At 45.5% G+C, this 21,383-nt stretch overlaps 1 protein-coding gene across 2 annotated transcripts in view; it reads right to left on the bottom strand.

Moving 5' to 3' along the window:
- The window catches only part of WDR7 (WD repeat domain 7), a 447,173-nt gene that overhangs the window by 383,011 nt on the left and 42,779 nt on the right, over positions 1-21,383 (bottom strand). For both annotated transcript variants that reach the window (XM_029059993.1, XM_029059994.1), the window contains exons 3-11: positions 19,660-19,766; positions 18,310-18,388; positions 16,010-16,184; positions 15,485-15,561; positions 13,957-14,076; positions 8,690-8,835; positions 8,011-8,113; positions 2,166-2,307; positions 1,597-1,845 (exon numbers count right to left, since the gene is read on the bottom strand). In XM_029059993.1, coding sequence (XP_028915826.1) covers positions 1,597-1,845; positions 2,166-2,307; positions 8,011-8,113; positions 8,690-8,835; positions 13,957-14,076; positions 15,485-15,561; positions 16,010-16,184; positions 18,310-18,388; positions 19,660-19,766 — 1,198 coding nt within the window. The remainder of the gene's footprint in view (positions 1-1,596; positions 1,846-2,165; positions 2,308-8,010; positions 8,114-8,689; positions 8,836-13,956; positions 14,077-15,484; positions 15,562-16,009; positions 16,185-18,309; positions 18,389-19,659; positions 19,767-21,383) is intronic.

Genomic DNA, 21,383 nt, shown 5'->3' with positions numbered 1-21,383 from the left:
GTTTTTTTTTTTTAATGTTACTTGTTAAGCATTTACTATGTGCCAGGAACTGCACTCAGCTCCGGGGTAGATATAAGTTAATCAGGTTGCACACAGGCCACGTCCCACGTAGGGCTCACCGTCTTCATCCCCATTTTACAGACGAGGTACCTGAAGCACAGAGAAGCTAAATGACTTGCCCCAAGTCACAAAGTAGACAAGTGACAGAGTCACAGTAGAATCCAGATCCTTCTGACTCCCAAGCCCCTGCTCTATCCACTTGGCCACCTGCTTCTTACTACGTGCTGAGCACTGCTTGGGAGAGAACAGAGTTGGCAGACATGTTCCCTGCTCACAACGAGCATACAGTCTACAGGGAAATTTATTAATTTCAATAAATAAATTATAGACACCTAAATGAGGGCTGCAGCCCTGAGGGCCTTCCACAGTAAGGGGGCGGGAGGCAGACGAGGAGTATGAGAAAGAGACTGAATCTGAGACCAGAGAGATACGAGGAGAACAGTGTCGGGGAAGCCAAGGTTGGATAATGTTTCCAGAAGAAGGGAGTGGTTGACAGGGTCAAAGGCAGCCGAGAGGTCAAGAAGGATTAGGACGGAGTAAAGGCTGTTGCATTTGGCCAGAGGGAGATCATGGTGACCTCTGAGTGGACAGTTTCTGTGGAGTAAAGGAAACAGGAGCCAGACTGGAGGGAATCAAGGAAAGGATTGGAGGAGAGGACATCAGGAGTTTAGAAAAGGATGGCAATGGAGAGAGATGAGCAATAACTGGAAGAAGCTGTGGAGGGGTAGGGGAAAGGTTTTTTAAAAAAAAAATAGGAGACATGAGTGCGTTTGAAAGCAGCAGGGGAAAAGCCACTGGAGAGTGAAGGCTTTCCAACCTATTGATGAAGACTGATAAACATTATTATCAGAATAGCAGGAGTCTTTGGAAGACAATAAAAACAGGCGGGAGTATGACTGTGCCAGGATAAAACAGCTGAATAACTGTATGTGTATAAATTATAAATAGGGTACTGAGCATGGGCATAAAAGAGTTATATGCTCAGGGTGGCTGCCAAATTGATATGAGGGTGTCGTGAAATAACTGGGGAAGGTGTGTATCAGGCAAGCCAGGAGATGGGGGCAAACTACGGGGTCTGGTGGACATTGAGGGGTGGGAGAGGGAGTTCCAGGCCAGGAGAACAGAGCGAGCAAGTTGACAGAGGCAGGAGAGGCAAGAGTTAGGTGCGGTTTTAAATTAACCTTGGGAAGAGAGGAGACAGTGAGCTCAGGAGTAGGCCACATAGAAGATGTGAAGTGCTGGTGGAGAGCTTTGTAGTTTATCATCTCCCCACTGACAGAGCAAGTAGGACAAGTTCCTGGGCCTTCCCCCAGTAAACTCCCTTAAGTGTCACCTCTATTAATTTCAAAAGGAGAGATGTTGATCATGAAAACAACAGTGTTCCAGCTGACATAATTCAACAGTGCGTGAGCAACACCCAGCACCTGATTCGGAATATGGTTTAAAAAAAAGACAAAGGCAACAATGGCATAATACCCTAATCCTTAAATTATTTTCACTATTATCTTGTTAGAGTTCAAAACTGCACTTCTGTACCTCTCCTGAGCATATGCTCCCCTTGCAGCAGTTGCACTATCGCAGTTTGTGTCGCTGGCACAATAATGATGCTTCCATCTTCCCGGCCACAAACGAGCCGCCCGTGTGAGGGAATGTACACGCTCGCTGTCACTTTAAGTGGTTCATTACTGCTGGGAAGCAAACTCAGCTGGTCTATGATCCCAGCTGGACAGGGTGTGAGTTTCCCAAACGCCTCCTGAAGACAAGTGGAAGTTGTCATTTTCAATCCTGTTTTTTTTAAGGGGGGACAGAAAAATAAAGGATGGAACCCGGCACAGGTAAAAACATACATTCTGAAAATGTCAAAATATAGCCATTACCTTTTCTTCCCATTTATTCCCCCCCCGCCCCAAAATTATACTTTCATACAGTCAAGTGAAGAAATGTTTCCTTGAAATACTGTATTTAGTAAAAAAAGATACTGTTTGCATCAGTACCGTCTACGCATTTATTCTCCCCCACCAAAATTATACTTTCATACAGTCAAAGGAAGAAATGTTTCCTTGAAATACTGTATTTAGGAAAAAAGATACTGTTTTCGTCAGTACCGTCTACGCCGGCTTGCTTTTCAAGTGTGTCGGTCACATTCCAAATGCAGAGTCTTCCTGAAGAGTCTCCCTGGATTAGTAGTTTATGGAAGCATTCTCTACGTCCATAGAAGAATCGAGTCACAGGAGGACAGATTAGTAACTGCAGAACAGAGAAATGTCCATGAGTTTCCAGTTAGAGTATGTTACAAATCAGCAGAAAATTGGGTTTCATGGAAGAACACCACTCTCCTTTTTTCCCAGAGTTGTATCAACCAACCAGTACTACTTACTGAAGGTCACCTGAGTGTGAAACACTGTACTGAGCACTTGAAAGAAAACAGAAAACAAATTTTCTATCCTCAGGGAGTTTACAATCTAGTGAAAAAGACAAAAAGAATTTACAAATAGAGGGCACAGGATGAATTCACAAAGATATATCAGGAAGTAGTAATCAAGATTAGACTGTGGGACACGGGATGTGTCCAAACCAAAGAAGCAGCGTGGCTCAGTGGAAAGAGCATGGGTTTAAGAGTCAGAGGTCACGGATTCTAATCCCGACCCTGCCACCTGTCAGCTGTGTGACTTTGGGCAAGCCACTTCACTTCTCGGTGCCTCAGTGACCTCATCTGTCAAATGTGGATGAAGACTGTGAGCCTCACGTGGGACAACCTGATTACCCTGTATCTACCCCAGCGTTTACAACAGTGCTCGGCACATAGCAAGCACTTAACAAATACCGATATTATTATTATCATCATTATTACTATTAATTAACTTATACTTACCCTAGCATTTAGGACAGTGCTTGACATACAGTAAACACATAATACAATAATACTAATACTATTAAACAGTTGAATAATTTAAAAAGCAAAGAAAAAAATATATATCTATGTACAAAAGTGCTGAGAACAGGAATGAAATACAACTGCTAAAGATGCTTGGGTTAATACTAGCTGATTCACATTAAATATACTTGTGTTTCACACAGTCCATCTCTTCCTGTCTTCCACTATGCTTGTCAGCCTCTTCGTACTCTGTCACTTTTTTTAAAAAAAATGGTATTTGTTAAGCTCTTACTATGTGCCAGGTACTGTACTAGGCACTGGGGTAGAAACAAGCTAATCAGGTTGGACACAGTTCAAATCCCACATGCGGCTCACGGTCTTAATCCCCATTTTGCAAATGAGGCAACTGAAGCACAGAGGTTAAGTGACTTGCCAAAGGTCATGAGGCAGACAAGAAAAGCAGCGTGGCCTAGTGGAAAGAGCACAACCTTTGGAGCCAGAAGACCTGGGTTCCAATCCCAGCTCCGCCACTTCCCTGGTAATTAACCTGTACCAACTCCAGCACTTAGAATAGTGTTTGACACTTAATAAGTGCTTACCGAATACCATAAAATAACTGGCAGAGCCGGAATTAGAACTCAGGTCCTTCTGACTGACCAGACCCACTGCACTATCCACTAGGCCACGCCGCTTTTCAGTAAAAGGGTGGGACGTGCTGGCAAAAGGACTGGGAAGGATCGGACAAAGAAGCATGAAGAGAAGCAGGAGAGAACTGTGTCAGTAAACCCTTGGTTTACACTGTCCCATCTATAATAATAATAATTGTGGTATTTAAGCGTTACTATGTTCCATACGCTGTACTAGCTGGGGTGGATACAAGCAAATCAGGTCAGACAAAATCCCTGTCCCACGTGGGGTTCACAGTCGCAATCCCCATTTTTTCCCAGAGAAGCAGCGCGGCTCAGTGGAAAGAGCCTGGGCTTGGGAGTCGGATGTGATGGGTTCGAAACCTGACTCTGCCACTTGTCAGCTGTGTGACTGTGGGTAGGTCACTTTAACTTTTCTCTGTGCCTCAGTTCCCTCATCTGTCAAATGGGGATGAAAAGTGTGAACCTCACATGAGACAACCTTATTACCCTCTATCTACCCCAGCACTTAGAAGAGTACTCTGCACATAGTAAGCGCTGAACAAATACCAACATTATTATTATTTTACAGATGAGGACTGAGGCGCAGAGAAATGAAGCGACTGGCCCAAGGTCACACGGCAGACAAGTGGCAGAGCTGGAATTAGAACTCAGGTCCTTCTGCCTCTCAGGGCCATACTCTATCCACTACACTGCCTCTGTATAGCTTATTACCTTCCCACTTCTTTCACCGCTCCCTGTTTTCCACAACCATTTCTCTCTGCCTGCCCTTTATTTCTCCCTGAACTATATGATTTTATCTGCATCCCCTAGAGAAGCAGCGTGGCTCAGTGGAAAGAGCAGAAGCTTAGGAGTCAGAGGTCATGGGTTCTAATCCCGACTCCACCACCTGTCAGCCGTGTGACTCTGGGCAAGTCACTTCACTTTTCGGTGCCTCAGTGACCTCATCTGTAAAATGGGGATGGAGACTGTGAGCCTCACGTGGGACAACCTGATTACCCTGTATCTACCCCAGCGCTTACAATAGTGTTCGGCCCAAAGTAAGCGCTTAACGAATACCAACATTATTATTATTATTAGACTTCCTGTACTTTACTCTTTCAGCCCTTTCCCTCTTTCCCAACCCTATATTTGTGTTGGCAAAACACAGTAGTGATCCCTACAAGGTCAGCCAAACTAGATGCACTCAGTGGTAGTTTCTAATAATGGTAGTTAAAATGGTAGATGGGTTGTACTGTGTACAACTGTGTAGGGTTACTAATTAAGGCCCAGAATTGCACTCTTGCAATGTTAATTTCAAGAAAAAATGGTGAAATGCTCATTAAAATGGGTGCAAGCCGAGTCACTTCAACCTGATTACTTTTCTCTGAGGTGTGTGATTTTCCTTAGTTACAACAAGCACTCTAAGCTTTTTTCAGAATTGTACGATCTCTCCCCGCAATGACGTTTCACCTTTACTCTTCCAAGAAATGCTAAGCAAAATTTATTATAAAAAGGAATATTCACTAATAATAAATAATGAAAATAAAGTCAAAGTGATTTTGCAAACATTCAGAAGTTGCACTACTGGGTCAGTAGCGCTTCACTAACTTTACAATGCAAACTGGTCTTGCAAAAAGTGGAAAAAAGCCTTTCTCTCTCTAACAGGGATGAGGAAGAAGGTAAATCCGTAACACTGTACTATTCTCTCTCCTCTGCTCTTTCCTCTCCCTCTTCCCCATATCCTCTCTTTCTTGCTCCCTCTCTATCTTATGTCCTCATTTTAGTCTGAATACTGATCAATATTTATCAGCCAATGGTATTTACTGAGTGCTTACTATGTGTAGACCGCCATACTTAAGTTCTTGGAAGAGACCAGTACAACAGAGTTGGCAGACATATTCTCAGACTACAGCGAGCTTCCAGTCTAGAGAGGGAGGCAGATGTTTATATAGATAATTTATAATATGTAATTTAAAGAGATGTACCTCAGTGCTGTGGGGTTTGGGGTGAAACAAATATGCAACGCCCCAAGGTCAGCGATCCAAGTGGATAGACGCAGAATTTGTATATATTATTCATTCCTCTATTTTATTAATGATGTGTATATAACTAGGATTCTATTTATCTTGATGGTATTGAGGCCTACTTGTTTTGTTTCGTTGTCTGTCTCCCCCGTTTAGACCGTGAGCCCATCGCTGGGCAGGGATTGTTTCTATCTGTTGCCGAATCGTACATTCCAAGCACTTGGTACAGTGCTCTGCACACAGTAAGCGCTCAATAAATATGAATGAATGAATGAATTAGTGAATGAGAGGGAACCGGGGGAAATAGGGCTTAATCACTAAAGGCCTCTTGGAGGAGATGTGACCTTAATAAGGCTTTGAAGGTGGGGAGAGTGGTAGTGAGGAGCGGCGTGGCTCAGTGGAAAGAGCCCGGGCTGGGGAGTCAGAGATCATGGGTTCAAATCCCGGCTCTGCCGCTTGTCAGCTGTGTGACTTTGGTCAAGTCACTTCACTTCTCTGGGCCTCGGTGACCTCATCCGTAAAATGGGGATGAAGACTGTGAGCCTCATGTGGGACAACCTGATGACCCTGTAACTACCCCAGTGCTTAGAACAGTGCTTTGCACATAGTGAGCGCTTAACAAATGCCAACATTATTATAAGGAGGGGGAAGGAGTTCCAAGCTTGGGAAAGGGGTTGGCAGAGATACACGAAACTGAGGAACATCGAGCAAACTGGCACTACGAGAACCAGGTACGCGGGCTGGGGTGTAATAGGGGATCACTGAGCCGAGATAGGAGGGGGTGAGTGGATTAAGTACTTTGATGTCAATGATACACAGTTTCCGTTTGATGCCAAAGTGGATGGGCAACCATTAGACGTGGGGAGACGTGGACTGAATTTTTTTTAGAAAAATGATCTGTGCGGCAGAATGAAGTACAAACGAGCAGGGAGAGACAAAGACAGAGAGGTCGGTGAGGAGGTAGACAGTAGTTGAGTGAAAACAGGATTGGATTAGTGCTGGCGTCGGCACGGTAGCCGTTCGTTGGAGAGGAAAGGGCAGATTTTAGCAATGTTGTGAAGGTAAAATAGACAGCATTTGGTGACAATTTGACTATGCGGGTGGAATGACAAGATACGAGTCGAAGACAACGGCAAGGCTATGGACTCGAGCGATAGGAAGGATAACGGTATTGTCTACAGTGATGGGAAAGATGGGAAGAGACAGGGTTTGGATGGGAAGATAAGGTGTTCTGTTTTGGACATGTTAAGTTTGAGGTGTCAGCAGGACGTCCCAATAGAGATGCTCTGAAGGAAGGAGGAAATATGAGATTGCAGAGAAGGACAGAGGTGATGGCTGGAGAGGCAGATTTAGGAATCACCTGCATAGAGATGGTAGGTGAAGCCACGGGAGGAAATGAGTTCTCCAAGGGAGTGGGTGTAGATGGAGAATAAAGGGGGACCTAGAACTGAGCCATGAGGGACCACTATTGTCAGAAGATGGGAGGCGGAGGAACAGCCTGCAAAAGAGACTGAGAAGGAACGATCAGAGAGATAAGAGGAGAACCAAGAGAGGCCAGTGTCAGTGAAGCCTAGGTTGGATAAACTTTCAAGAAGGGGGTGGTCTACAGTGCCCAAGGCAGGAAAAAGCCCAGGAAGTAAAGGGGGCAGAAGCTAGAATAAAGGGGATCAAAGAGAGAAGTGTAGGAGAGGAAGTGGAGACAGTGGGTGCAAATAACTGTCACAAAGTTTGAAGAGGAATGGTGGAGTCAAAGAAGGTTTTTCTTATTTTTAGGATGGGGAAACTGCATGTTTGGCAGCAGTGGGGAAAAAGCCATTGGAAAGTGAACATTTGCAGATGGCAGGCAAAGAGGGAAAAAGGGAGGGGGTGAGGATTTTTAAAAGGTTTGAAGGGACGGGGTCAGAAGCGCAGGTGGGGGGTGGGGAATTTCGAGAAGAGGCGAGAGAACTCTTCTTGAATTAGTACAGGGAATGTTAGGGAGAGGCGGAGAGGGCAGAAGAGGAAGCGGGAATTGGAGAGGAGCAGGGGAGATTTTAGGGAGATCATGCCTGCTAGTTTCAATTCTGTTGATGAAGTAGGTGGCCAGCTCAATCTGTACACTCCCTGGGCTCAAAATGAAAACTTAATAGCCCTACTCATGATCGATCGATCGCTGTTAATTCTGGACATGCTAAAACGGGAAGAGGTGGGAAGGGCAAGAGGAGAGGGAGAGAGAGAGAGATGGTAGTGGGGGAAGGAGAGAGGGGAGGTTAGACGAGATGAAAATGAAAATATGCACTGTGAGATTTAAAGTGGATGATCAGATAATTCTTTAAAATGCTGAGCTATCAAGAGCAGGAAACTTTTCTTTTACATGGAGAAATTTTCAAAAGAGAAAATATTCAAATCTGAAAAGCACGCACAGTTTTACATAACTTCTTACCTCTTTATCCTCTCTATCCAAGTGGCTGCACTGAACTGGAGGAATTACATTTTCGACAGCCTTTCCCACATCACTGCGAAACGAATCACTAGCCGGCAGGCAACTGAGGATGACAGAAAACACTAGTAACTCAAAAACCTTAAATCCCAACATTTCACTAGTAGGGTTTTTCTGAATTGGGGGATAAACGCAGCAATCTCATTATCCATCTAATGTAGGCGCTGTGTCTAAAAATCTGTGAATTTACTAATTTTACATGAATATCAATCGCATCTATTGAGCACACACTTTGTGCTGAGCACTGTATCACGCGCTTGGTAGGATACAATATAACAGACACATTTCCTGCACACCGTGAGCTTACAGTCTAGAGTATACAAACCCCACTTTCCTGAAGAGCACCCATTTTCAAAAACATAAAATAACTACGTAGCTTAATTTTCAAATGAAACGTACCAAAATTCTACATCTGAGAGGTTTCCATATTAAATCTGTACCAATCTTCGGAGCATAAAACATTTTAAATAGGCACACCACTATGTTTTCATTGCAATTTTCACCATGCTCTCGCGCCACAAGACGTAATATCTAAAATAACCAACTTTAGTGTACGTTTTACCTTGACTCTGAAATTTTAATATATTCCTCAAGTCCTAACCTGCTATTTATGAGCGAGTACCTGGCCGGTAGCTTGTAAATATAACTTTGCCCATCTTCCGTCCATATGATCACTTTATCAGCTGACACAAAGTCACCTCCAGTCCAGGCCTTTCCATTTACACTAGGACCCGAACACAACAAGGAATAGTCCCCCGCATCAAATACCTTCAAGAAACCAAAGGAAAACACACAGTTATAAATCCACGTCGTTACCTTTTAGGAGACAGTATTTAGAATGCGGACTTCAACCATCGATCGTATTTACCGAGCGCTCACTGGGTGCACGGCGATATACTAAGCGCTTGGGAGAACACAATATAACAGATACACTCCCTGGCCACAACGAGCTTACGGTCTAGAGGGGGAGACGGGCATGAATATAAATAAATTACGAACGGTACGTAAGCGCCGTGGAGCCGGGAGCGCAGAGACGGCAGGTCCAAGTACAAGGAAGAAGGAGAAATGAGGGCTCAGTGCTTTTGATAAGGCTTTGAAGGTGGGAAGAGCGATCATCTGTCAGATAGGACGAGGGAGGGTGTTTCCGGCCGGAGGCAGGATGTGGGTCAGCAGTGAGGTGGGCAGATCGAGGTACAGTGAGAAGGTTGGCATTAGAGGAGCAAAGTGTCTGGGTTGGTTTGTAGTAGGAAAGCGGCGAGGTAACCGAGGAAGGGGCTTTAAAGCCAATGACAAGAAGTTTCCGTTGTATGCGGAGGTGGACGGGCAACCACTGGCAGGTCTCGAGGAGTGCGGAGACGTGGACTGAACCTGCAGAAGAATCATCCGGGCAGCAGAGGGAAGTGTGAATCGGAATGGAGAGAGACGGGAGGCAGGCAAGGAGGCTGATGCAGTAAGCAAGGTGCGATAGGATAAGGATGAGAAGCAGCGTGGCTCAGTGGAAAGAGCGCGGGCTTGGGAGGCAGAGGTCAGGGGTTCAAATCCCGGCTCTGCCCCTGGGCAGCCGTGTGACTGTGGGCGAGTCACTTCACTTCTCTGGGCCTCAGTTACCTCATCTGCAAAATGGTGGTTAACTGTGAGCCTCACGTGGGACAACCTGATTACCCTGACTCTCCCCCAGCACTGCCCTGCGCATAGTAAACGCTTAACAAATACCAACATTATTATTATTATTGCTTGCATCATCATGGTAGCTGTTAGGATGGAGAGAAAAGGATGGATTTTAGAGATGTTGCGAAGGCTGAACCAACAGGATTTGGTGACAGACCGAATGAGTGGTCTGAATGAGACGAGCGGAGGATAACGCCAAGTTATGGGCTCGTGAGACGGGGGGGCGGGGGGGCTGTCTAGAAGAGAAGCAGCATGGCCCACTGGATAGAGCACAGGCCCGGAAGTCAGAAGGACCTGAGTTTTAATCCGGCCTCCGCCACTTCTCTGTGTGACTTTGGGCAAGTCACTTCACTTCTCTGTGCCTCAGTGACCTCATCTGTAAAATGGGGATCAAGACTGCGAGCCCCACGTGGGGCAGGGACTGTGTCCAGTCCCATCAGCCCACACAGTAAGCACTTCACAAATATCACAATTATTATCATTATTATTATAGCGATGGGAAAGTCAGGGGAAGGCAAGGTATGGGGGCAAAGATAAGGCGTTCTGTTTGGGATATGTTAAATTTGAGGCGTAGTTGGAACATCCAAGTAGATTTGTCCTGAAGGCAGAAGACAATGTTTCTTAATATAATAATGATAATAACAATAATAATAATGGCATTTGTTAAGTGCTCACCATGTACCAGGCACTGCACTCAGCGCTGGGGTGGATACGAGCAAATTGGATTGGAAACAGTCCCTTGTCCCACGTGGGGCTTATAGTCTCAATCCCCATTTTCCAGATGAGGTAACTGAGGCACAGAGAAGTGAAGTGACTTGCCCAAGGTCACGCAGCAGACAAGTGCCGGAGCTGGGATTAGAACCCGTGACCTTCGGACTCCCAGGCCCATGCTCTATCCACTACGCCATGCTGCTTCTCATATGTTAGGGCACGCTATGAAGTTAGTTTCCTATATTTTTGCAAAATACGTTAGTATAGAAGCAACTCCCTTTATGATACATGTAGTTTTAGTATTTAATAATAATAATAGTACTTGTTGAGCATTGACTATGTGCCAAGCACTGTTCTAAGCCCTGGGGTAGATCCAGGTACAGAGAAGAGATTTACCCAAGGTCACACAGCAAACGAGTGGCAGAGCTGGGATTAGAACCCATGACCTTCTGACTCCCAGGCCTGTGCTCTATCCACTAAGATGCTGCTTCTAAGGTACCCTTAGGGACCCTTGGGGAAGCAGCGTGGCTCGGCGGAAAGAGCCCGGGCTTTGGAGTCAGAGGTCATGAGTTCGACTCCCAGCTCTGCCACTTGTCAGCTGTGTGACTGTGGGCAAGTCACTTAATTTCTCTGTGCCTCAGTTTCCTCATCTGTAAAATGGGGATTAACTGTGAGCCTCGGGCGGGATGACCTGATGACCCTGTATCTCCCCCAGCGCTCAGAACAGTGCTCTGCACATAGTAAGCGCTTAACAAATACCAACATTATTATTATTATTACCCTGATACTTTTCTATAAATACTGATGGAATTTTCCTAAAAGGAAACCTATTCATTAGTTAGCATTTATTTCGCACCTACTGCAGACAGGGCAATATATCAGGCGCTTTGAGGAACACTATAAAAATAAAAATACATAGTCCTTTCCCTCAAGGAGTTTATACTCGAAAATAGAAGTTGTATGTCTTGAGAAAAATATAAATACTAGAAAGACTACGGAAAGTTAAAAAAAAAATGAAATACGTTCGTCTGTACAGTTGTAAAAGTGCTCATAATTTTAAGTATTCTCCTAAGTAGCACAATATAAGCAGGTGTGCATAAGTGCTGATAATTATATTTAAGGGCTTACTTTGTGTCAATCACTGTATTAAGCCCTGGGGTAGGTACAATTTAACCTGCCCGAGATGGGATACGCAGACTAAGTAGGAGAGAGGACAGGTATTGGACCTCCATTTTTACAGTTGAGGAAACTGAGGCACAAAGAAGTTAAGTGTTTCCCCAAGGTCTCACAGCTGTTAAATGGCAGAGCCCGGGGGGGGGAAGAGGAGGATTTAATCCTCCTTTTACAGATGAGGTAGCTGAGGCCCGGAGAAGTTAAGCGACTTGCCCATGGTCACACAACAAGCCACTGGCAGAGTGGGGATTAAAACCCAGATCCTCTGACTCCGGGCCTGCGCTCTTTCCACTAGGCTTATTATCTCCTCTCCTCCCCTTCCCCCTGCGCTACGTTGAGAAGTATATACTCCTTTTAAGAAGGAAAACATCGAGATCTGAGTTGTGAAACTGGCACCATCATATGTCCCCGACAGCCTTGGCTTTGAAGTTTTCCGTATCAGAATGCGGAGCTGATCAGCTGCCTGGACCCGGACGGCACCCCTACTGCAAACACCACCGTAAACGCTTTCAAGTACGGACGAAATAGCAGCCAGGAGCAACGATGGGAAATGGGGGAGCGGTGAGCTTGCAAATATTCCATCAGTATTTGTAGAAAAGTATCAGGGTACCTTAGAAGCAGCATGTTTTAGTGGACAGAGCACAGGCCTGGGAAGGTCATGGGTTCTAATCCCAGCTCTGCCACTCGACTGCTGCGTGACCTTTGGTAAATCTCTTAACTTCTCTGTACCTGTATCTACCCCGGGGCTTAGAACAGTGCTTGGCACATAGTAAATGCTTCACAAGTACTACTTGAATACTAAACCTACACGTATCATAAAGGGGGTCGCTTGCCCTTTCACTGCCCTCTTTTCCAAGCTGGTCTGACTCCCGGAGGCGGACACCGGGCTGGCTTCAGGAACCTGAGTTGGGCTGTTGCGTGAAGGAGGTGCGTGTTGTGGGGCAACAACGAGGGACCCTCCAGAGATGATGGTCACCCAGCCCTTACCGAAAGCATCTGCTGCGTGTCTTCTCCCAAACACGGTCACGTTATCTCTCTTCTCAAGGAGGGCCACCACACGGCTTCCTCAAAGATAACCGTGACGTCGCCCTACTCGAGGATGGTGGTGGGGCGACGGTGCTCCATTAGCGCAGCACGATCAATGGTATTTACTGATCTCTCACTGTGTGCAGAGCACTGAACTGAGCACTTGGGAGGGAGTATAATAACAGGATTGGAAGACCCCAGCCCTGCCTACAAGGAACTCGCGGTGTATAGGAGGAGCTCACAGTGTAGAGGGGCAAAGTGCAGGGCCAAGATGCCCAGACCGCCAGGGTAAGGCAGAAGCCACGGGGCAGTGAGGCTGTGTAGGTGGTAGAGAAGCAGCGTGGCTCAGTGGAAAGAGCACGGGCTTTGGAGTCAGGGGTCATGAGTTCGAATCCCGGCTCTGCCACTTGTCAGCTGTGTGACTGTGGGCAAGTCACTTAACTTCTCTGGGCCTCAGTTACCTCATCTGTAAAATGGGGATTAAGACTGTGAGCCCCATGTGGGACAACCTGATTCCCCTATGTCCACCCCAGCGCTTAGAACAGTGCTCGGCACGTAGTAAGCGCTTAACGAATACCAACATTATTAAATGTTCTTCTATAACGTGTTGCACGGAACATCGCCGGGGTGGAAACCTACTCGTGCTGCTTCAGAGCAGTGGATCGTCCGAAGCCGGCTGTGAAGGGAGCATCCCCCTCACTCCTTCTGGAGAGACGCCTCTGTGGCACGAAGCTTCTCAATGTCTTCGAAGACCGATGGTTTATTGCACAGCTTCAACGTACCCAAAATTGAACAGACCCTCAGAGATCCTTAACTGGACCGCTACTTCCCAGTCTATACAATTCTCGCCGCTCGCTTATTGCTCGTGACCTCTAACTCATCCCTAGTGCTCGACCTCCTGTAGGTTAATTCGTACCACAGGGCGTATTCAAGTTAAAAGATAGTAAAATCAGAGTTTAACAATAACAGTTGTGGTTTTTATTAAGTGCCTACTTAGGGCCAAACGCTGAAATAAACGCTGGACTAGGTACAAGATAATCAGATCCGAAAAGTCCCTCACGGTGTAAGGGGAAGGGAGAACGGGTATTTAACACCCATTTCACAGATGAGGAAACTGAGGCCCAGAGAAGTTAAGCCAACTTGCCCGAGGTCACACAGAAGGCAAAGGGCTGAGCCGGATTAGAGCCGGGTCCTCTGACCTCCGGGCCGGTGCTCTTTCCATAAGGCCAAATTAAAACAATTTTCTGCCCCGACCTACGGCTTGAAAAAATCCACACTTCTAGAGACAAGAACTTAACTGGTTATTCTTACCCTCCAATATTTTGAGCACACAACCAAGAGTGACCTTTGAGTGAAAGCACAGAAGGAGACGCTTTGGCAATTCTGGCAATAAATCGGTCTGGACTCTTCCTCAAATATCGGTTCGGTATCCTACAAACAAAGAAAAAAACAACCGACAAAATAAGTCAGACCAGTTCCACTACATTTCATCAGTTCAGACAATTTCGCGTAAGCAAAACGAAACGAAATAAGTGGAAAGGATAGGTTGCCATATCCAACGTTTCCTTTCCTCTATTACGGGCGGAGGAAAGAGGCACCACGGGAAGTTCCAGAGCCGTTCAATAATAAATGTGTTTGCCAGGCCTGGTTTGACAATCTCTAGTAAGACTTCACACGGGACGAAATAGGATCGATACATATTACGAAGGTCACCGGAGAGAGACACCCTGAGAGAAGCAACGTGGCTCAGCGGAAAGAGCACGGGCTTGGGAGTCAGAGGACGTGGGCTCTGATCCCTGCTTCGCAACGCGTCTGCTGTGTGACCTTGGGCAGGCCACTTAACCTCTATGCGCCTCGTTACCTCATCTGTAAAATGGGGATGAAGACTGTGAGCCTCACGGGGGACAACCTGATCACCTTGTATCCACCCCAGTGATTAGAACAGTGCTCGGCACATAGTAAGCGCTTAACAAATACCACCATTATTACAGAGAAGCAGTGTGGCTCAATGGATAGAGTCAGAGTTCGTGGGTTCGTATCCCGACTCTGCCCCTTGTCAGCTGTGTGACTGTGGGCGAGTCACTGCACTTCTCTGGACCTCAGTTCCCTCATCTGGAAAATGGGGATTAACTGTGAGCCTCACGTGGGACAATCTGATTACCCTGTATCTCCCCCAGCACTTAGAACAGTGCTCCGCACATAGTAAGCGCTTAACAAATGCCAACATTATTATTGGCAAAGAAGTGTGGAGGAGTGTGAGGGAAGCGTTAACAAACGCCATCTCTCACTCTGCATTCTACTCTCACAAAATCACTAGTACTGAACCCATCCAGTTTCTCTCATCCACAGGATTTTCCTAATCACTGACATATCCAGGTCGGTGCCTTGTCTAGCCAAAAATCAATCCGCGGTATTTCTTGAGCGTTTAGTGTGTGCAGAACACTATACTAAGCGCTTGGGAGAGTACAACGTAACAGAGATGGCAGACTGTAGTCTGCCTCTAAGGATCTTACGGGCACGTGGCTCAGTGGAAAGAGCCCGGGCTTGGGAGTCAGAGGTCATGGGTTCCAGTCCAGGCCCTGCCACTTGTCAGCTGTGTGACTGTGGGCGAGTCACTGCACTTCTCTGGGCCTCAGTTACCTCATCTGGAAAATGGGGATGAAGACTGTGAGCCTCACGTGGGACAATCTGATTAGCCTGTATCTACCCCAACGCTTAGAACAGTGCTCCGCACATAGTAAGCGCTGAACAAATACCAACATTATTATTACATTATTATCAGGGGACACAAAAGGGAAAATAAGGAGGCTCTGGCCACCCCCAGCTCCATCTTCCTTACCTGCATACGACTAACTTCAGAGGTAACGATCCACACCTTCAGAATGCCCGTCACTGAAACTGCTACAACGGTATCCTCTGAAACGGAAAACGTTCCAAATGATCGGCACTGCCCTCTTAATTACATCCAAATTATATTTCACTCTTCATGCTAGCAAGGTAAAGCTTGGAAGCAGCGTGGCTCAGTGGAAAGAGCCTGGGCTTCGGAGTCAGAGGTCACGGGTTCGACTCCCGGCTCTGCCACTTGTCAGCTGTGTGACTGTGGGCGAGTCACTTCACTTCTCTGGGCCTCAGTTACCTCATCTGTAAAATGGGGATTAACCGTGAGCCTCATGTGGGACAACCTGATTACCCTGTATCTCCCCCAGCACTTAGAACAGTGCTCTGCACATAGTAAGCGCTTAACGAATACCAACATTATAATTATTATTATTACTATTGAAACAAAGTTTATTTGCACAGCGAGTTTCCACCGTGAAACGACACGGCACCGCACCCATTTCGGAAGAACGGAATCTATATTTACCTTGGGTTCTGTGAGATCGAATGATGCTCATGGAGCTGATCCAGTCAGGGGATATCTTTGACACCAGCGAGTACAGAACCTCAAGGCTGGTGGCGTCCATGACGAGGATTTCAGGGTAATGCCCGTGGCAGAGTAGTCTTCCTTCGCGTTGACTCCCAATGGAGAACTGGTAGAACTTAATTAATGAAAAGAGAGAGTCTCTTTCACACTTCCATCAATATCGCAATTAAGAATCCCTAATTAAAATCCCAGCTGTCCAGTGCTTTAAGAAAATAATTAATATTCCATCCCAAATCTCTATTCCCTTTGACAAGTAGTAGTAATACCATATTTTATTACGCCCTTACTGTGTGCAGAGCACCCACCTAAGCGTTGGAATACACAGATGGGAAGTAGACGTGGTCCCTGCCCCATAATATCAAGCACTATAATAATAATACTAATAACTATGCTATCTGTGAAGCGTTTACTATGTGCCAAGCACTGTTCTAAGCGCTCGGATAGATACGAGGTCATCAGGTTGCCCCACGCTGGGTTCTCAGTCTCAATCCTCACTTTACAGGTAAGGTAACTGAGGCACAGAGAAGTTAAGTGACTTGCCCACGATCACACAGCAGACACGTGGCGAAGCTGGGATTAGAATCCACGACCTCTGACTCCCAAGCCCGTGCTCTTGCCCCTAAGCCGGGCTTCCAATTATAACGAATTCCGTATTATGTCTACTTTCCTCAATACAGAATAGGTCCGTAGATAGCGACAGAAGAGACCACCTCCTATCCGGAGAGAGAGAGCAATGGAGCGTCACCGCTCTGGCCCCTTTCCACTCTTGGCTCCTCCTTCAGGGGAAAGAGGCAGCGGTGGGAGTTCTGTTGCCACCTCATCATTTCTCTGATGTGGTATTAAGAGGGAGGGGAAGCGGGAAAAAGAAAAAAACAGAGCATCCCCGAGTCCATGGCCTGCATTCATTCTAATCTCAGGGAAAGCTCCTAGAATTGGGAGTCCGAAAAAACATAGCCAAGACTCTCAGAACTGTGCCAAGCTTCATGACTTCTGTAAGCTACTAAGGGAACAGACCCGGGAGGTGTCCCATATACGCAATACTCACGTTGGCCGGGGCAAGGCCAGAAACTGACAGATAATAATAATAATGTTGGTATTTGTTAAGCGCTTACTATGAGCAGAGCACTGTTCTAAGCGCTGGGGTAGATACAGGGTAATCGGGTTGTCCCACGTGACTCACAGTTAATCCCCATTTTACAGATGAGGTAACTGAGGCACAGAGAAGTGAAGCGACTTGCCCACAGTCACACAGCTGCCAAGGGGCCGAGCCGGGATTCGAACCCATGACCTCTGACTCCCAAGCCCGGGCTCTTTCCACTGAGCCACGATGGGGGTCCTCCAGCTGTCACCAGCCATGGCTGCAGCCTTAAAGGAAGTACCCTTAAGGAGGCCAGAGAGACAGGAGGTGCTCAAACATTATTATTCTTATTATTAACACTAATAGTGAATCTAAAATAAGCAGATCGGACACGGACCCTGTCCCACAGGGGGCTCGCGGAGCTAAATAGGAGGGAGAACTGGCATTGAATCACTGAATCTGACAGATAAGGAAACTAGAGGATGGAGAAGTTAAGTGCCCGCCCAAGGTCACCACAGCAGGCAAGAGGCAGAGTTGGGATCAGAACTCAGGTTGTTTGGCTCTACGGACGTGGGTTCTTTCCATTACGCCACACTGCGTCTCTTAAAGGCGAAGGACCGTGGACTGAATACCCATCATGAAGCGGTCAAGAAATGCAGTGGCTTTGAAAATATAAATGTTTTATCCATAAAAGCTGAGTGACATAAAAAAAAATCTAGTAGTAACTGATTATCTCATTTTTCTGATCTTTTTTCCCATCCTTTCTGCTGAATCCTCCTGAGGGCAGATGAACAGACACCTCCCTCTTCCCTCTCAGTCTACTCCCAGGACCCCTTCTTAATCTTTCACCAATCCATATCGACAGACCACCTGCATCTGGACAAGGATTGCGACCAGGTGATTTTCAAGTTTTTAAATCGCAAGATGATTAACAGCTGTAGATGCGGAGCATTCGTCCATTCATCCATTAGTATTTATTAAGCGCTTACTTTGCGCAGAGCACTGTACTATAGGGGAAATGGGAGAATATAATATATTCTCTTGGGAGAATATAATATAAAAATAAACGGACACGTTCCCTGCCCATAACGAGCTTAGAATCTAGAGCGCATAACGAAAGTCTACATGCGGTGACAAAGACAAGGTGTCCTGGAGCACTGACCTGTATACCAGTATGGGTGCAGGCTAATTTTGTAAATTCTATACATCTTCCATCATTCACGTCCCATAGGCACATCTCTCTTAAAAAAAAAAAAAAAAAAGGAACAAAGATATCATTTAACTTGGCCGAATATACTTTTATTCTGCAAAGGATCCCCTTTTAATCCACAGGAAGATTTGGACCGAAACGTTTTCTTTGGCATTTAATCCAACACAAAATGTTCACTCTTCCTTAAATCCTCCTCTTTTCAGTTTGAGTAATATCTGGTGATTGAATTCATCTGTTACTATGAAGATGAACCTCATTATTCCTAATTGCTAATGGAATAAAAGGAGAAGGTTTCGATTCATAACATATTAAAAGATGTAAGCAGGATTTAGAGAACTCAAAATCCTTGACTCTTTCCAAGTGATGCTAATACGAATTTTCTCTTAGGCTTCACGAAACATACTTCACTAAAAATCAAAGAAAACAGGTTCCCTTTGATTTATGGTTTCGATATCTATAATGGAAAATTTAAAATGTGATTTAGCATAATAATTTTGCTACATAAAAACGCCACTTCTTTATATAAAAAACATGACCTGAGTTAATTTAGAGGTAGAAGTTTCAATACTTTCAGTTTTTCCAAGACAGAGAGTAATGAAATGGTCAACAGGATTCTATTCTACAGCACATGATACTGTAAATCAAATTCAATGTTCCAGTTCTGATTCTAATCACATCATTTCTAACCTTACTGAATTAACGTCCAAAAAAGAAAAAAATTCAGTATCAGATGGAGACCGCAATATCTGCACTCAGATACATTATTTTAACATCTGAATAAACTGGATTCAGGATTAACTGCGTGGAAAGCAAGCAAGGTCATTAAGAAACACTCTGATCTTTTGTATGTTTTCATGTCTTTAAACGAATGCTTCGGGTTTTCTACTTGGGCATTAAGGCTTCCTTTTACAAACGGGGCAATTTTGAAAATCAAGTGACTGGTATCCCTATTTGTAACATTTAACAGCAAGGAAGTATATTAACCAATAATGAGACCAAATAACTTGAAAGCATTCTCCCAACCTCATTATATCATGCCCATTCCGTAGGAATTTGTCAAGTGCCCACGGCCTGCCGGAGGAAAAGCTAAATACTAAATAGTCACAAAAATAATAACGCCCAGTAGATGCTGCTGAGTGCTATCCTTAAAAATGCATTTAAAATTAATGCCTTTAGACACAACCAAAAACTTTATTTTGGCACAAAAGGAAAAAACCAAACCAAAAAAACTTTCTACATTATTAATGAACTGGCATCATTTTCCTTCCCACTTTTGAGAAATGACCAAGTGAGAAGACTTACCCACTTTCAGAGGCACTCACAATATACTGCTTGTCACTGGAAGCACAGGCTTTGGACAAACAAGTGATTGAAGCTGTATGGCCGAACAACAGAGCCCGAGGGTTCATCTAGAATAGTAAAAGCACATATTTGTGTATGCCCCAAAGACGCTAATCACTCGCTACGGAAAACGTTTTGCAATAGAAATATACACTCCCTGAGGACCTAATCCCTTGGGCGTTCAGGACAATATTCTACGCTAATAAGTGCTCAGAATGGGAGGAGGAATGAAGAGACCCTGAAATAGGAACGGCCAAACTATTTAGCTCTTTGTTTCCACCACTCAAAACTATCATTTAGTACCTCCTTGGTGCAGAGCACTGTACTAAGTGCTCTGTCGAGAGAACAACAGAGAAAAGACTCGATCCCCAGCTCTCCAGGGTTCGGGATCTAAGAATACGGGAGGGGAGAGGTGAAGGCCAACAGACCTGCTAAGGAAGGATGTAACACACAATATAAAATACAAGGAAGATGATATATACAACAAGAGGGTTAGGGAATTGTTGCTAGAGAAGCAAAATTTCATCCTAGAATAACAGGTCCCAACTTCCCAAGGATCATCCCAGCACTTCTGCGGCACTTAAACACAATTCCCCAGGGCATTTTTGAACGTATTAATGAACGTAGGCTACAATTTAAACACTTCTGCCTTCTGTCTGTAAATTCCTTTGCACTGGTTTCCCCTCAAATTACATATTCCTTGAGGCCGAGGAGAAGCAGCATGACCCCATTGGGATAGAGCACGGGCCTGGGAATCAGAAGGACCACGATTCATTCGATAGTATTTATTGAGCGCTTACTATGTGCAGGGCACTGTACTAATTCTAATTCTACGATTCTAATCCCGGCTCTGCCGCTCGTCTGCTAGGTGCCCTCGGGCATGGTATTTCGCTTCTCCGGTCCACAGTTATCACATCTGTACAATGGGGATTAAGACCGAGCCCCACATGGGAAAGGGACTGTGTCCAACCTGATCAGCTCAGTTGCCTAGCTTACAATCAATGCTAAAAAAAAACATTAAAAAAAGTCTTCATTCACAGGTCCACCGCATTTAGGAACATATTTGTAATTTATCTTAATGTTGGTGTCCCCTCTGGGGTGTAAGCTCCTTGCAGGCAGATAACATGTCTACCAACTCTGTTGTATTATACTATCCCAAGTGCTTCATACTGTGATCTGCACATAGTAAGCCCTCAGTAAATAATAATAATGGCATTTAAGCGCTTACTATGTGCCAGGCACTGTACTAAGCACTGGGGTGGATACAAACAAATCGGGTTGGACACAGTCCCCGTCCCACGTGAGGCTCACGGTCTCAATCTCCGTTTTACAGATGAGGTAACTGAGGCCCAGAAAAGTGAAGTGACTTACCCAAGGTCACACAGCAGACAAGTGGCGGAGCTGGGATTAGATCTCATGACCTTCTGACTCCCAGGCCCGTGCGCTAGCCACTTTGCCATGACCGATTCTACCCCTAGTGTTTTCTCCCAGAGCACCTAGTACAGTGCTCTGATTGATTACGAAACTGGGGTAAAACGTTTAGCTCCGATGGCCGATCAGCTCCAAAGCCTTTGCCTTCCCCTCCGATACTGCGCACACGTTAACGTCTTTTCATAAGGAGAAACTCAGCCTGCCGGAAAATTTGACGCAAGTCAAAATGATCATTTCTATTATCTTACTGCTTC

Source organism: Ornithorhynchus anatinus, chromosome 3, assembly GCF_004115215.2.
Source record: "Ornithorhynchus anatinus isolate Pmale09 chromosome 3, mOrnAna1.pri.v4, whole genome shotgun sequence".
Classification (NCBI taxonomy): Eukaryota; Metazoa; Chordata; class Mammalia; order Monotremata; family Ornithorhynchidae; genus Ornithorhynchus; species Ornithorhynchus anatinus.
This window is presented reverse-complemented; position numbering and strand designations above follow the sequence as displayed.